General features: G+C 37.2%; 1 protein-coding gene across 1 annotated transcript in view; it reads right to left on the bottom strand.

Annotated features, from left to right (window-relative positions):
- Window positions 1890-16711, bottom strand: part of LOC109841568 (probable serine incorporator) — a 36507-nt gene continuing 21685 nt past the window's right edge. The window contains exons 3-9 of the mRNA XM_020410529.1: window positions 8584-8907; window positions 7633-7825; window positions 6666-6905; window positions 5063-5174; window positions 4805-4979; window positions 3852-4092; window positions 1890-2426 (exon numbers count right to left, since the gene is read on the bottom strand). Coding sequence (XP_020266118.1) covers window positions 2125-2426; window positions 3852-4092; window positions 4805-4979; window positions 5063-5174; window positions 6666-6905; window positions 7633-7825; window positions 8584-8907 — 1587 coding nt within the window. The 3' untranslated portion in view covers window positions 1890-2124. The remainder of the gene's footprint in view (window positions 2427-3851; window positions 4093-4804; window positions 4980-5062; window positions 5175-6665; window positions 6906-7632; window positions 7826-8583; window positions 8908-16711) is intronic.

The following is a 16711-nucleotide window of genomic DNA, read 5'->3' as shown; positions in this document are numbered from 1 at the left end:
ATAATGTTGATGGTGTCATTATCCTTACTTCTCTCGCCTGTTCAATTTGTCGATTTAGGCAAGATGACCTTGATCAGGAGCCTCCTTTTTCTGATCTTCTTGAGGCTGGTTCTTCTCTACCCCCACAAGGAAAAGATCTTCTTTAACATGCCTCTCTGAATAAGGTCTTCAATATCTCTTTGCAGAATCCTACAATTATCGGTGTTGTGGCCATGATCCCAATGATAATGACAGTATTGTCGAATATCCCTTGACTGAGTGTTTGATTTCATACGAGATGGGGGATCGATGATGCCCTTCCTTTTGAATAAAATGTAGCATCTTAGAGAGATCTTTTGGTCTCTTCTGTCGGTTAGGCCGAGTCGAGACTCGGACTTGGGCCAGTTGTCTTCAACTTTCTTTCTTTGGGAGCACTTGGCCACGGAAGCTTCCAGTCATGCTGCCTTCTTGTGAGCGTGGCTATCCTTGACGTCCATATGTGAATGAGCTCTAGCTATGAGTTGGTCAAAGTTGGTTATCCGATTCATAATGAGAGAATCAAACAGCTTCTCGTCCTCAAGACCTGTAATGATCGCAGCCATGGCGACCATGTTGCGAGGGTCCTCCACTTCCAGGCGTTTGGCCTAGTATCTCTTGAGATACTCCCTCAAGGTATCCCCTAGTCTCTGCCTAATTTCTAGCATGAGAGCAAAGGGCGCCTTCTGCTTTATATCTGCCAGAAAACGATGTGCAAATTTTTGGCTTAGTGGCTCGAAGCTATAGATGGACTTCTAATCTAGCGAGATTCCACCACATCTTCATGCTGCAACTGAGAGTGCCAGTGCTGCTCTTCATGGGGAGCAACAAGTGATGAAGGAGGCTAAGAGGAAGAATACGGGTGTTGAGTTTGTTCGTAAGGAGGAAAATTGCTATTGAAGAGATTGGGCTAGCCGTTGATTAGCCTCATCCAATTGGGCTTGGATGCTATAGCTTGAGTTGGAAACTTCTCAGGGGTTTGGAATCAAGGACCGGTCATGATCAGCCATTTCCTCAAAAGAAGAAGAAAAAACCCCACGATGGACGTCAAACTGTTGATATTAGTCACTTAGTTAGGAGAGTGACAATGGTTTTGGAGGAGTTAAGGGTCCCTCTATCTCCTTTGATGGCTAATTATGACCGTAAACAGAGATTCTTGCACACAGTAACATAGTTAGAGGATTAGAGTTGGGTTCTCTGATGTGCTCTCTGATGCTCAAGTAAGTTGCTAATTAAATGGTCCAAAACACTGAATTTAGTTTTTGAGTATTTTATAGCGAAGATTGCTCGTACGTCCACGCAAAAAAATCATCCCTATTTATAGAAATCCACAAGGAACTTTTTGGTAATTTGACCTAGTCGGCGCGAGTGGTTGATCAGATGGTGCTTTACATGTGTGGGTCACAGAGCAAGCGAGTCATCCTCATGTCTAATGCGACGGTGACAGGGCAACTAAAGTGCTGGCATCATCCAAGGAGCCATTATGAATCTTGTGGGGGAGTCAAAATGACTCTAGCCATGCACTAAATGTGATAGCTACTAGACTATGTAGATAAGCACAGTGAAGCTGATAGGTCAATCAGTCATTCGAGACATTCCGCAGTGAAGTTGAGTAAAAGATGCCATTCATCTATGAATTCCGGACTCCTTGAACAGATTTCGGCCTGAAGGTGATTTTCTTCTTGGGTTCGGGTCGAGAGACCGACCGGAAGACGCCTTTCATCTCGGATCTGCATCCCCCCAAAAAAAACAGGTCCGCTATGTGCATATTCAGGTCAGGTTCTTAAATTTGGAGAAGGTAAGTCAGTCAAACAGGGCACGTGGCCGCTGAAAGGGGGTCAATTATACATAATAATTTCCAAGGTACAACAATATAAGATGCAAATACCATATTTCTAGTATACATGGAGTACATCTGAACATTCAGTAGCAGCAATTACACGTGTATAACGTTGTAGACACAGCAATAAGTATTATTACACTAACTTCTTCATACTTCTGTCCCCTTCCTAGAGAATAGTCACAAGACAGAATCAGTTATATACATGCACAATGCAAATTATCAGCACGATCGTGTATATATATACAGACATATTGCTCTGAGGAGACTTAATAAAATTCACGATCGGGTAATATAATGGGAGCCAGGAGGGTCCAAATATAGAGAAGAGCAGTAGCCCACTCTGTGCAAATCCTCACCCAGGTTGAGGTCCAGCCAACATCGATTAGCTCAGAGCTATCAGATTTGGAGCTAGTCCATCCAGTAAGAAGCATGGCGGAGTACATGCTAGCCAGTGCAAATATAAGATGGAAGAAGGTGTACGAGTAACTAACTGGTCTCGCTTCAGTCTCTTTCTTCTCTCCTTTTCCTGACTCCAGTTCGCCTTCTTCAAGCAGTGGCTTTGTCGAACCTGCAACATAATTGTTAACTGATACTCTATTTGTGTCTTGACTCAAATGGTAGTATTTAAAGTTTATAATGGTCGGTATCAACAGAGATGAATATCAAGGAAGTAGGATTTTGGGTAAGCACTATGGTTCATCATCACCATCTAAATGTACTTTAAGCAGAACTAGCAACCTGTTAAAGTCTGCACGGTGGTCTTTTCTTCCAGGAAAACACTTGATTCTGATTTTTTTTAACCTAAGATTTTCTGGATTCCAAGGAGTGTCTGATACATAGATCATGGACAAAAGTTTAGGCTGCTGCTGATGCTTTTTTTTTGTGCAGGATTTTAGGGCTTCTAATTTTAATTTCTTGCAATTTCCAATTTTGCCACTAATTTTTGACATTTTCTGCATAATATTTCAATTTCTTAATTTGTTGCTTGCTGATCCTTATTTCTTGCTGGAATTTTGGATTTCTAATTTTAGTTTCTTCCTATTTTCTGATTCTTATTCTACATATAGTTCTCTTCCACCAACTTTCACAAAAAAAAAGAACAAAAAAGATGTCACAATTTTTTGAATTTTTTTATTTGATGCTCCCCGCTCCGACCCTTTTTCTTGCAGGATTTTTATGGTTTCTATATTAATTTCTTGCAAATTTTTATTCCAATTCTATTGTAATTCTTTTACTAATCACTAATAATTTTCAATTTCTTCTGCTCAAAAATTTTTTATTTCTTTCTCTACTACTTGTTGACCCTCTTTCCTAGCTGAATTTTTAGTGTTCATTGATTTCTTGCAATTTCTAATTATACTTCTATTTGTAGTTCTTTTGCTAATAAATTTTTATTTTTTTTCCTGCTGCTTTCTTTATTTCCTGCTTACTGGCCCTTTTTCCTTTCAGGATTTTTGGGGTTTCTAAATAATTTCTTGCAATTTCTAATTCTAAATCTAATGCCTAGATGGTCAATATGTACCTTTACTCCATGATGAATCATGTAGGTGATCACCAGGGCAGCGAACTGGCACTGGTTATAATTTGCAGTGCCGGGATATCACCCGAGTTTCTTATCATCCAGATCTCAGATAACTTACCAAATTATAAATTGATGCTGTTGGGAACTGAATTTTCCATACAAAACCCATGATTAAACAGAAAAGTGTTCAACCCTGAAAGAAAAGGAATACATTCTGAAACAGACGAAAGTCAACAGATTTACTTCATTTTACTTATGCTTTATCAATTACAAATGGGTGTTCAATGTTGTACCAAAGCTAGATTTGTACACACAGCATGAAGACTTCCACGCATGTCATCTGACCAAAACTATGTTACTACAACATCACCCAGTTCAAAGTTTACCAGAGCCCAAAGAGTTTTTGGAGTTTATTTCAATTGAAGAATGTGGAATAACCAGAACGCACTTAAAAGGCTGGATGTATATTACCTGACTTCGGAGAAGATGGAGGAGAGAGAAAAGTTGTGGAAGATCCAGCTCGAACTGCAGAGTATACGACAGAGAGAGTGGTTGTGAGCATCCCTAGAATAAGTGTCCCTGTGGAAACTTGTCTGGTATGTTTATGGAGACCATTGCAAGCATAGTCTCGTGGCTCACTTGAAAGACCACTGTAGCAGAGATATGCACAGTAAACAGAGATCACAGAAGCAGGCAGAAGGCTGCCGTTTACCTGCCCATATCAAGTTATTCACACACCTCAGGCCATTTAAGATGTAATATACAGCCCCACTTCTTTATATAAGAATTCAATATTCAAAATATACCTTCCAGCCAAAATTGAACATTATGTAGGATTAATTATATCTGCTGAGGTTACAACAACCACTTTCAATAAAGCCTTTTATCACAAACATTTGTGTTAACTGCACGAATCCTACCATCATAGAAACTAAAACATTCAGGTTGTCTTAGCACATTATTATGACATTCTTGCATCAAGACCGGACAGACGACAATGTAGACAAAAGCTTAGTCCTATCCCACATCCAAGTATTCCCTTGCGCTGGTTTCTTGAAATACAGATATCATTGGTATGCCGTATGATAGACATGCTTATGACCTGAAAATTATATTATAATTTATATTATAGTATATAGATGTACTTATATCACATCAGACAAGTAGCGTCCTTTTGGGTGACATGGGAACATGGCATTGGGAGGGCAGTTTTGTTTATAGTAATGAAGAAGATGATAGTTCTAAATGGGAGGGAGTGACAAATTTCTGGTGCAACCCTCCAAGACTCACACATATTCACACAGCTAAGTCACCAAAAGCGGCCTTGCCCATGAAGACAAAGTAAATTTCACATTTAAACTATTTTAACTGAGTAGTGAGAGGCTGAAAGCAAGTACCAAGTTAGGTCCAATATTCTCACTCACCTGTGGATGCAGTGCAATAACTCCAAATGCAAACGCAAGAATCATAGTCATGACAATGAAGAAAACATTGAGGCCACAATCATGTCCCGAGGGATTAAACCATATAAAAAGCACTCCTGAGAATGTGAATGCTGCGAGATAGCATGCTACTGATACTGAAAGTAAAGCAATATACCTGCAATATCAAACAAGAAGTTAAGCAATATAATGACCTTTCATCCAAATAGGTAAAGGTCTAGATAGAGCTGCTTCACCAACCATTTCTGCTCATCTTTCTCAACCCATGAATCATTCCACGTATGTGTGAAGTCCAGTAGTATGATCACTTGAACCAGTAAGAAGAAACCAGACCCAAACTTTGACAATGTTTCTGCATTACAAAGAAACATGAGTTAGGATGAACATGGTAAGCTCAAACGAACCCAATTATATGTGATGTAATGGATATTTATAATATTTCATTGTTGCTAACAATAATTAGTAGCTGAATTCATAAAGTTGAAGCTTGAAAATCGGCAAGGAATGGTATTAAGTAACAGAATACTTATTCATTGTAAGCTAATACCGAGTATTGCCAGCAATTTTGATCGAGGAAATATTTTTTTCTTGTACTGGCGCATCATTCTTACAAGAGTTAAACAAAGTTAACAAACCATTCATATCAGTGGGAGGAAATAGGAGCAAAAAATGACATGTCACAGACAATAGGTTGCAAGTCCATGATTGTTGCATTGCTTCTGAGATATGAAGGGCATGATTATCACTTGATCTGGTCAAAAGTGCTGTAGCTTTGCTTCAGCAGATTATTCTATATTTGAATCTTTGGCATATACAAAGTTAGGAAACATGTTAAACACTACTGGAACCTGGGATGAGGGTCAGGTATATGAATACTTTTCTCTCTACCTTGGAACATTCTCAGTCATGCTTGGAATTATATTTTCCTTATAGTTCCAAATCCCCGAATAAAATAACAAGTATTGTTAGCTATTCACTAGTTTCCAGCAGATCTCCAAACATGAAAAGAGAACTAATTAAAGAAACCTCATGTGTATGGGAGAAGCTTAATGTCGTAAAGCAACCAAACTAGACCAAAACTAACAGAAAAAGTTAGTGCCTCATATGGGTTTCAATTACAATATAATAGTCAGAATTGGAAAGATAGCAGGAATATAACCAAGTGAATGATTGGTTTGTTGTCATTGTTCTCATGGTCTTCCGACTTGTTTACACCAAGTTATATTAGAATCTATGCACATGCTACATGGTCTTGCTTTATAGTTTTTCTGTGATTATCGTATGCATATTGTATAAATATACGCATAAGCCCTGTCCTTTTATAAATAGTGATACCTATTATTATAATACGACACTCCATGCAGTATTGGATATCAGTGCAGCAATCATTTTGTACTTCTTTATTGAGACATAAAATTTTACCATCTAATTGTTTGATAGTAAGCAGCAGCATATATAGTGTTAAATAACCAGTGCTTTAACAATCAACCCGGTTGTCCTATTAAAGTCCATTATATCATATGCTAGAACAGATTTCCCATAAATCACATAAGGGGGCAAAAGATGGAAACATATGAAGAACGCTGGAAATTCTAAGCCAAGTAAATGCCCATTCCAATACGATTAATAGGTCTCAAATGACTATAAAATCAAAACAAACATGAGTATATTGTGCCTTGCAAGAGAGAAATTGATTAACTTTAGAAAAAAGCTGAGCAAGATTCAAATTCCTAGTACATAAGAGAGCTCAATATTATCTTAGAAGTTCTTCATCGACCATAAGTTGCAACTATTAATCTAAATGTACGCTGGGCAAAAAAAAACGAGAACTATGGAAGCTCACCATATATAGCTATGACCTCATTTGGAAGGAAAAACATGAGAACAATGATCACTATCCATACAATAATTTTAGCAACCCATCCACCATGATGCCATGCATCCCGTCTGTCATTTTGATCCTTGACACCAATCATCATCAGCGCAAATGTCATAAAGAACAAGAAATTTCCTAAACTCACGCGGAGAACTGCACTGGTTTGAAACCATTCTTTTGATGGCGTATCGGAGAAAGTATTTATCCCTGCATGAGAGATAAAATTACTATTCAAATAACTATCAAAAATTACTATTCAAATAACTATCAAAATTTAAGCTTTCAACAGACGTAACCCTCTAGTGGAAGGTCTGTTGAAGATAATGCTACATATAACTCGGGTATAATGAGAGTAGTTTCAACCCGAACAACATACGTCAGGTGCATACTCGCGAGATGGCAAAAATAATAGGCTAATTAGCACTTAATACCTTATAGTTAATGCTATTTGCACTTATATATCCTCATTTGTTTTTAGTAGCACTTACACACTCAAAATTGGCATTTTAGTACCTTCTGTTATGCAAACTAGAGACTAGTCATTCGAATAATCCCATGTGACACTCATAATAATCCCATGTGACACTCTTTGTGATATTTTAAAACTTTTGTTCTTGTAATGTTTGTTGAACTTATTGTTAAACCTATCCCCGTTCTATTTTAACTACTCAGGGGATATTCTCATGTTTGCATAAGAGAAGATACTAAAGTGCCAAATTCACAAACTTCGTGCTGCCAAAAGAACGTGAGGTATAAAAACGCAAACCAAGGAAAACTATAAGGTATATAAGTGCTAATTAACCAAAATAACTGATCAAATCAATGAAAATAAACAATCTGAAAAGGCACTAATCAACGAAATAACTGATCGAACCCTAGCAGAAGCTCGCTGGCACAAATCAATCATTGGTTCAAAAATCTGAGAGTGGCATACATGGTAATTTCTCGAGGAGAGGGGCGGCGACCTCTCTCAGGATCCAAGAGACGATGAGGGAGAGAGCGAAGACGTGCACGACGCGCAGCACGAAGCCAGGCAAGACGCCGCCCACATCGAATCGAATCAATTCGATCTCGAACTCACTCGCTTCTGATCTCGAGGTCGTCGGAGGCTGCTCGAGCTGTGGATACTATGGATGTGGCAAATTTGGGATCGAAAATGGTCGATTTTTGTTTTATGGGTGCCACGTAGAATTATGACGGAGGCCCCATTGACCAAATCCAACATCTATTTATGTTTTTTTTTTGGTTGGAGAATTTTTTTTAAAATGACCCTTATAAAAAATAATAATTAGGAACAATGAGTTTTTTGCTAAATAATTAGTAAAATAGATCTCTTTTTGGCTAGCTTGCCAAGGCTTACCAAAAAGAGAATGATTTTAGAAATTTTGATGCTTAAACACATGGTGACTACTAATCCCGTGTGTTTAGCGAGCGCAAATCAGCATTTAAATAAACCTAGAAAACTCATGGGATTTACTAGTCCTGTGTGTTCTACAGACAGCTCAAAACATGCACAAACATGCATGCATATGTTCCAACTTATCTCCTTTGCATATACAATATATCTTGTGCATAAAAACATTCAAATTCACCTCGTGTACGTATCCAAACAGTATAATCTCTATTTACTTATAATTTTTAAGAAATAAACATAATACACATCTAATCAATCCCAAACATCATAGCAAAACACAATAGATAACATTCCACGACAACCCATATTATATCCATACACTAAAATATTACAATAAATCCAAATATATCAAGTTTATTTATTTACAATAACTTATATCAATAACTTAAATAGAGCCCATACAAAAAATCCATAAATCTATCACATACAACCTAAAAGTCCGCCTCTTCCCCTTTGTCTCCCTCTTCGTACCCGCTCAAATGGCCATTGTCCTCCATGGACTTGAGCTTGCAAGAGCTCGCTCAGTTGCATGTGTGGTTGTGATAGTCCACCTTCATTGTCATTCGTACAAGGTCCATCTCGTCTTCGTCTATTTGGTCGGCGAGCATATAAAAGTTCCTTCTGCGCCATCACCTCGCAACCATCATGAAGATCCTCATGAGTTCGATTCAATGCTCTATGAACCCTCTGCACTATCCGCTGATACATAGATGCACGTACTCTTAGATATGTTCCTGCGACAGAAAGTGCTAGACCATCATTTGCAATGCCCTCAACATCATTAATAGCAACTATCTGCAATTAAGCCAAAAAGTTACATGTATAAGCAAATTGTTGTAATATAAAATAAGTGGACTTAATTTTAAATTACTTACAAGTTTTCTCTCATCTACATCCTTTTCCATGTATCTCCGTTGTAGGGCATATTGTTGGTATTCATCGAGTGGAGTCGTGGTCTGATTTATTATCCATCTTCTAGTAATCCCCCAATAACATCTAATATAATCCGATTCCTACAGTGGAGGATCAATCTGCTCCATGATACTCAAATGTCGATCAGTCTACTGTGTATGTACTGATGATGTGCATTTTCCCAGCTTATCTGATGCTCGCCTTTCTTGGTCTTTCTCTCTATTCTTTCGACTTCTTGTGGAATGTGTTGTACCAAACCAAACTGACTAAGCACGCGATCCGGTACATGCATCTCCATAATTTTAAAGCATATGAGAGCAACCCTTGCTCTCCATTTAACTTGGCCCTCCACGTGGTAGATGAGCTAGGTGATCACCGTATGGCTGCCACTTGAACTAGAAAATACTCCAAATATTAGTATCTTTTTGAAAATTGGTGGTAGATTACATTTTCTTAAAGTAAAATTCGATACCTAATAATTCTTCTTGCAATCAGGCTTGTTTCTGTAAAAGTCTAGCTCTCTTGCCAAGGTCTCATCATAGCATTTTTGTGAAATTACCCTAGAGGGGGGGGGGGGGAATAGGTTATTTGCTAACCTAATTTGATATTGATGCCAAATTAAAACTTATCAACAATATCCTAGCAATATGATATACAATGAGATATATACAAGGATAAACAATATGAAACAATAAGCAATATAAACAAGCACAAGATATGATAATGATAAAGTGCGTCAAGACAATCGCAAACACAAAGGAAATGATCACGGAGTTCGATCAACCCTCAATCTACGTATTCGCTCCTCACCTTGAGGAGATACTCCACTATCACAAAATCAACTACACAATCGGTTTTTCTAGCTCACCGAAAACTTTTACAACTCACACGTTGATAATCACACAATACACTTCTCTAAGTGTTGGTCGACCCGTGTCACATTCCTCAAGTGTTTGGAATTACTATCTCTCCCTACGCTTTTATAACCAAGCCACTCCTCTTGGAATTGACCATGTTCTTCTCCAAACCACTTCTCTAAGTATCCTTGTATATTACAACGTGTTTTATAATAAGTGTAAATAAAATGATTTGTTCTCTAATACAAATTGAGAATGAAATTTAAGCTCTCTCTCAATGTAACAACCCCACAACACAATTATATAATATGTGTAATACTAAAGCTAAAGTGGTTGTGTGTGCAAATAATGAGTATAATGAAAATTAAACTCAAATTAATCTAGTAAATATAAATAAGAATCAAAATAAAAATAAGCTATATAATGAGTTTAGAAAAACTTTTCTAAACAAAGAGGGATGAAGAATTGAGGTAGAGCTCCTCAAAAATGAAATTGAAATCCTCCTCTTTGTGAAACTTTCTTCACATAAACAAACACACCAAAACTTGGATTTAAACTGGTGTAAACACTCTTTAAAACCTTATAAAAACTCTTATTAAAAAACTAAGTGTTGAGGACTATTTATAGCCTCTCAAAAGAATTAGACCGAAACTAGCCGTTATGCAGAAAAATCCCCGATCGGTCGACTGGTGATATGTATCGGTCGACTGGTGACTTGTATCGATAGACTAATAATATGATCGTTGGCTGATCTGGCAAAATAGCAAAAATCGGTCGACTGATGATACCGCATCAGTCGACAGGTGGATGCTCATCGGTCGACTGATCGCATGTGATCGGTCGACTGATAAGTCTGAAAACTCAAACACTGAAATACACTGATCGGTCGACTGGTGGAACCACATTAGTGTTAGGTCTCATGTTTATGAGCCTACTATCTAATCTATTTTTGATGATTAATAAACAATTCCTAATAATGTTTGTCGAGTGTTTAATTGCTTGTTAGGTATTCTACACAAAGATCCTCTGTTGGAGATTGGATAGACTTGCGCCTACACGATCATATCCATTGGAGGATGGAAGGAATATCGGAATGAAGCTTTGCAATTCAAGTCAAGTACAAGTTCAAGCTTCACCCGCAACCAAGACGTGCATATCGAAGATCTCTTAGCTTGGGTATATTGTTTCTAGTTTAGATCTTATACTTTGTGTGTTTATACTTAGAGCTCAAATTATACACACACATAATTTACGTTTTATTGCTTTCAAGTTTAGCCAAATAAATATGAAACAAATCGATATAGTTATATACACACATATTTATTTCATATTTATACGTGCTTGAAATGATTTCATTAAAATTAAAATTTAACAATTTCAAATCAATGAAATTATGTTACCGTTTTCATATTTTTGAAAGTTTGCACAATATGTGTTTACGGATTAAAAGACTCGATTATATCTTTTATACAGTCTATTAATCCATTCAAAAGAAGTTTCAAACTTGTTTGAAATTATTTTGTCAAAATCATGTGCTTTTGAGATTTCGTATTTTGACTAATTTTACAAAACGATAAGTTTTCACAAATGGGAAATACAATTTAAAAAATTATTTTTGTAACATATTTATTTTTATGTTTATAAATATTTACCAAAGTTTTATAATTTTTGGAATTTACTTGTTATTTTTAAACCCACTTCAAAGTTAAATTTTACCGTGCATATATGTCACTGAGCATGTTATCAGTCAACTGTTGATGACCATCAGTCGATCGAAGAAATGCGCTAGAAAGACCGATTGTTTCTGTTCAGTTGACTGATGAACCATTAGTCAACCGAATCAGGTCATCAGTCGACTGAAGCAGGTCATCAGTCGACTGATAAATTTATCAGTCGACTGATAAATTTATCAGTCGACTGATAAATTCATCAGTCGTCTGATGAGTGTTGAGCTGCCTCCAACAGTCAGCTCATCAGTCGACTGAATAGTACTTTTAGTCGACCGACGAGTGTCTGGAAGCCTGTAACGGCTAAGTTTTTTTGTTTTATTTGTTTGTGATTTTTGGTTGGTTTGAGAGGATATAAAAGACCCTCATCTCTTATTTATTTCTTATGGATGTTTAAGTGAGTTTACACAAGTTTTGTTTCAAAGATTACGTGTGTTTTTTGGTTTATGCAAAAAGAATTTTACAAGGAGAGGGGATCAATTTCGGTTTGAGCATTCAACTTCACATCTTCATCTCTTTTGTTTTAGAGAAGTTTTCTTAAACTCATTATCTAGCTTGTTTATATTTCAATTGTTATATTTTTACTTGCTAGATTAATTTTGAGTTTGATTTCATTTTTACTCATTGATTACACACACCCCTTGAACTTTTTGTATTTTCACATATTTTATACATTTGGGTTGTGGGGTTGTATCTTTGAGAGTGAGCTTACAATTCATTCTAATCCATTGTAGAGAACAAAACTTTTATTTGAGCTTAATTGTTGAGAGAACACATTGTAGTACACAAGGATACTTAGAGAAGTGGTTGGTGAGAGATGAGGTCAATTCCAAGGGGAGTAGCGTCGGTAGTAAATCCAAGGGAGAGGTCGTAATTCCGAGCACTTGAGGAAGTTGACACGGGCTAGGCCAACACTTAGAGAAGTGTGTTGTGTGATTGCATTTGTGAGAGTTATAAAAGTTTTTGGTGAACTTAGAAAACCGATTGTGTAGTTATTTTTGAGATAGTGGAGATTCTCCTCGAGGGTGAGGAGCAGAGACATAGGTCGTGGGTCGATCGAACTCTGTGATCATTTGCCTCTCTTATTTGTATGTTCATGTCGCCCTTTGTTTAAATTGTATATCTTTGCATATATCTCATTATATTTATCTCATTACTAGGATATTTGTTAATTAGTTTTACTTGACATTAATATCAGATTAGATTAGTAAATACCACATTCACCCTCTCTCTAGGATACTTTCTTTTGGTATCAGAGCTTGGTGCTCTTGATTTGTGGCTTAATTGCCTAGAGTCAAAGATCCAAGCTTTCATATCTTGCTAATCTAGTTTTGTAATTTTTTCTATATTGCTTGCATTTATATTATGGACATGCACGGTACACCTAGTTTAGGCTATGCTATTAATATTACTCTAAGAAGTGATAATTTTTCCTATGCTCAATGGTGTGTTAGATTTAAATTTTTTGTTAGATCTAAACATTTTGATTCATGGGAAGTTATTGATTATACTTATGTTGTACCCACTTTGGAGAAATTTAAGGGGAGTAATGATGAGAAGAGAACCATGAATAAGCTATTGTTAAAATTTTTGCTAAATGCCTTTGATTCATCTATATCTAACAAGCTTGGTCATTTTGATAGTGCTTACAAATTATAAATATTTATAGAAGTACATCAAGAAAACTTAATGGAAATCCGACGTGTTTTGGCAGATTCCACTTCAAGTGATATTGGAGCTTCATCATACACATGGTCACTAGGCGATAGCCCTAGTGAGGTATGCGATTCGGATTCCAAAGGTGAATTATCTATTAGTGAACTTGCATGTACATATGATAGATTAATGCATGCCTATAAAAAATTACATCATAATTTTATTGATTTAAAAAGCAAGCATGTAAGCTTTAAAACCGATCATGAGTTGTTAGCATCTAAGTTTGATAGTATTGTTAAAGAAAATATGATTGTTTGGTGGGAAAAATAAAAGAAGAAAATGGAGAATTGAATTTTATTATTCTCTCTAACAAACTTAGAAAAAGAAATTATAAATCTTCTCGATCGGATTCTCGATTTACAAAAGAGAGAAAGATCAATGGAGACCCTTTCCTTTGTTTAACCTGAATTCTTCTTGGTGTCGATGGGCTTTCGATCTTGTATCCCGTTGACAATCCGAATGTTTTACTTCACTAAAACATGGTTTCTTCCTCTTGATTTATGTTGAGGAGGACTTGCGTGGCAATTTTGAACAGAACTCTTGATGAGTTTAGGAACTCAGTGCAAATTTTAAACTCTATAGAAGAGTTGATTTGAACCAAAAATTAGTTATAAGCCAAGATTAAGCTCCAAGGATCTCTGTTACTGAAGAATGCTTCAAGGATGAATGCCGATCTCTCCTTGTGCAATTGCGATGCGAAAGGTCAATCTCCCAAAAGATTGATCCCGAACTCAGTTGAGTTTGATGATATTTATAGGGAGATTTTGAGTGTAACCACCCATTAATCCGCTCATTAATGGGGGCTTAATTGCCTCATTAATCGGGTGTAATAGTCCCTTAAACTGCTCCCCAAACTGTAAAACCCCGAAAATTCTATAATGAATATATGTGAATTTTTAATAGTGAATAATTCTCTTATGATGAATAACCATATATATATATATATATATATATATATATATATATATATACAGCGGTTTTAGAGAGTTTCAGGTTTGGGTTTTACGGGTTTTTGTTTTGGTCTTTTGGGTTTCGGGTCGGGTTAGGGAATTGGTACTTATACTATTCCAACCCAAGAGAGCTCCTATTTCACCTCATACCTAAAACCCTAGCCCCCATCTCTCTTCTCTCAAAAACCCTAGCTGGACCTGGTGACTTGAGGAGTTTGGAGGAGTTCCAGGGGATTTTCGCAGATTTGAGCAAAGGAGGATCATCTCCAGAGCAGTTGTCAGCATCTAAGGCGAGTATCATCTCGCCCAATCCCTCACCCCTATTTTCTATGGTTTTATTTCGATTTTTCATGAGTTTTTGAAGAGCCCAACAAGTATTTTCGTATAAAAATGAGTTCTTTACATTATGGATTGCAAGAATCGATATTTCAGTTTATGAAAGTTCACCAACATTTTGCCCAAAGAAGATCTAGATCTGAGTTTTCTTAAACAAGAGCTTAACCATGTTTTACTGTCACTTAAAACGTTTCCAATTTGTTTCTCCTGTATTTTGAAATATTAGGAATATGGATTTCATGCTTGAGACTAGTTAGATTTTCCCAGAACTTTAGAACTCTTGTTATTGTAGAAATTTTGTCAATTTTGTTTCAGGTTTCGAGCTGACAGAAACCCAGATTTGGGTTTCTGTCCGCTCGGCGGTCGACCGGTGCGGTCGACCGCTGGGCTCATTTTGGAGCTGCGGTCGACTGCAGAGCCTCATCGGTCGACCGCGACGCTCTGTCGGTCGACCGCGAAGCCGCAGCGGTCGACCGCCAGCCGCGTATCAGAGAGCGGTCGACCGGTGCGGTCGACCGGTGCGGTCGACCGCCGTTCTCTCTGTTGCTTTTTCCCTGTTTTGTGCATTCTTGAATATTCGTTCAGGTTTGAGTGATTACCTGGTTTATCTGACAATGATATTTAGTCTTACTATGTGTCCATGCATGATAGATGACCTGAGGGTATAAATTGGGGACTTACACACTGATTTGAGTATGGATTGGTATAAGTAGATTATTCTATATATATCTCAGCGACCGTTGCATAATTTCACAGTCCTCGTGTTGGACTAAAATCTATAGAAGTCATTGTGTTGGACTATAATCTATTTCAGTCCTCGTGTTGGACTATAATCTATTTCAGTCCTCGTGTTGGACTCACAGTATATAGTTCCTGTTTTGTACATAGTTCTAAACCCTGCATATGACTATCTCACAGAAGATCACGACATGGTAGTTATGTAGATTTTGACTTGGCACTGTACTTATGTTGTGTTTTGTCGTATTTCTTTTATTATTGTTACTGTGCTAGAGCCTCGGGTTTGGTGTTTAGAGATTTACAATTTGAGATACAAGGCATATACATGAGGGTTTCCTTGTTTGGATTATTTCGTTCGACGTACCTATGCTCGTGTTGTAAATTCCTAAATACTAAAACCCTCTATAGTAAGATCAATGATTTTAGATCTCTTATATAATAACTGTATTTTCTTATACAACGAGCCCTGGTCCCTTGGGGTTGGTTGTGATGTTACTCGCTAGCGCTTTGACGCTCGTTGTCCCTCCCCCTTTCAGGTAACGAGCCAGGAGCCCGGAGAGTCGCAGGTTGATGGCGAGGCATTTTAGCTTCAGCTGTTTACTTAGATATATTTTCTTTTGGAGTTCCACAATAGACTTTTGTTTAGGTATTTGAGAGTCTGATTCTAGAAGTTGTAAAGGCGGTGTGCCTTATTTCCTCTTGTCAGACATTTGTATTTGAGACTTGTTGAGTATTCCTGTTTATCTACTCAGATCATGACTATATATTTCTGTATGTTGGATGATGAGATATTTACGTGACTACTATCATTTCATCAGTATATCTTGTATTATCTTTTGCCTGTTTTGCACCTACCCCAGATGTTGATTCTACTAGACAGATGTTAATTGTGATGGTGAAACATGTTATTGCACGGTGTGGTGCATGGCAGGTTTGACATTCTTGGTTTCACCTTGGACTGCAGCCTTGTGTGAACTCAGGGGCGTCACAGTTGGTATCAGAGCTCTAGTTCCAATATCCTTAGGATCATCCTGTGTCGAGTCGTGGAACTAGGATAGAGTTTCTTAGGATTCATGTATAGAGTCCGTAAGGAATTCCTAGTATGAGTGAGGACGATATATGCGTATATCTCAAAATTTGAAATTTTTTATGACAACTATTTTGTATAAATTTAAAGTATTTGTGTAAATACTATATGCTGTGAAAAATTGTATTGTGATACGTTATTTATGAAGGTCTATTTTGACTCATAAACTCTTATTTTCTTATGATCAGAGGGATGGCAGGACGTGGTAGACCTCGTACTCGTAGGGCTACTCATGCAGAGCCCCAACAGACTCCACCTGAGCCGCAGCAGGCTCCA

The sequence above is a fragment of the Asparagus officinalis genome, chromosome 5 (genome assembly GCF_001876935.1).
Source record: "Asparagus officinalis chromosome 5, Aspof.V1, whole genome shotgun sequence".
Taxonomy (NCBI): domain Eukaryota; kingdom Viridiplantae; phylum Streptophyta; class Magnoliopsida; order Asparagales; family Asparagaceae; genus Asparagus; species Asparagus officinalis.
This window is presented reverse-complemented; position numbering and strand designations above follow the sequence as displayed.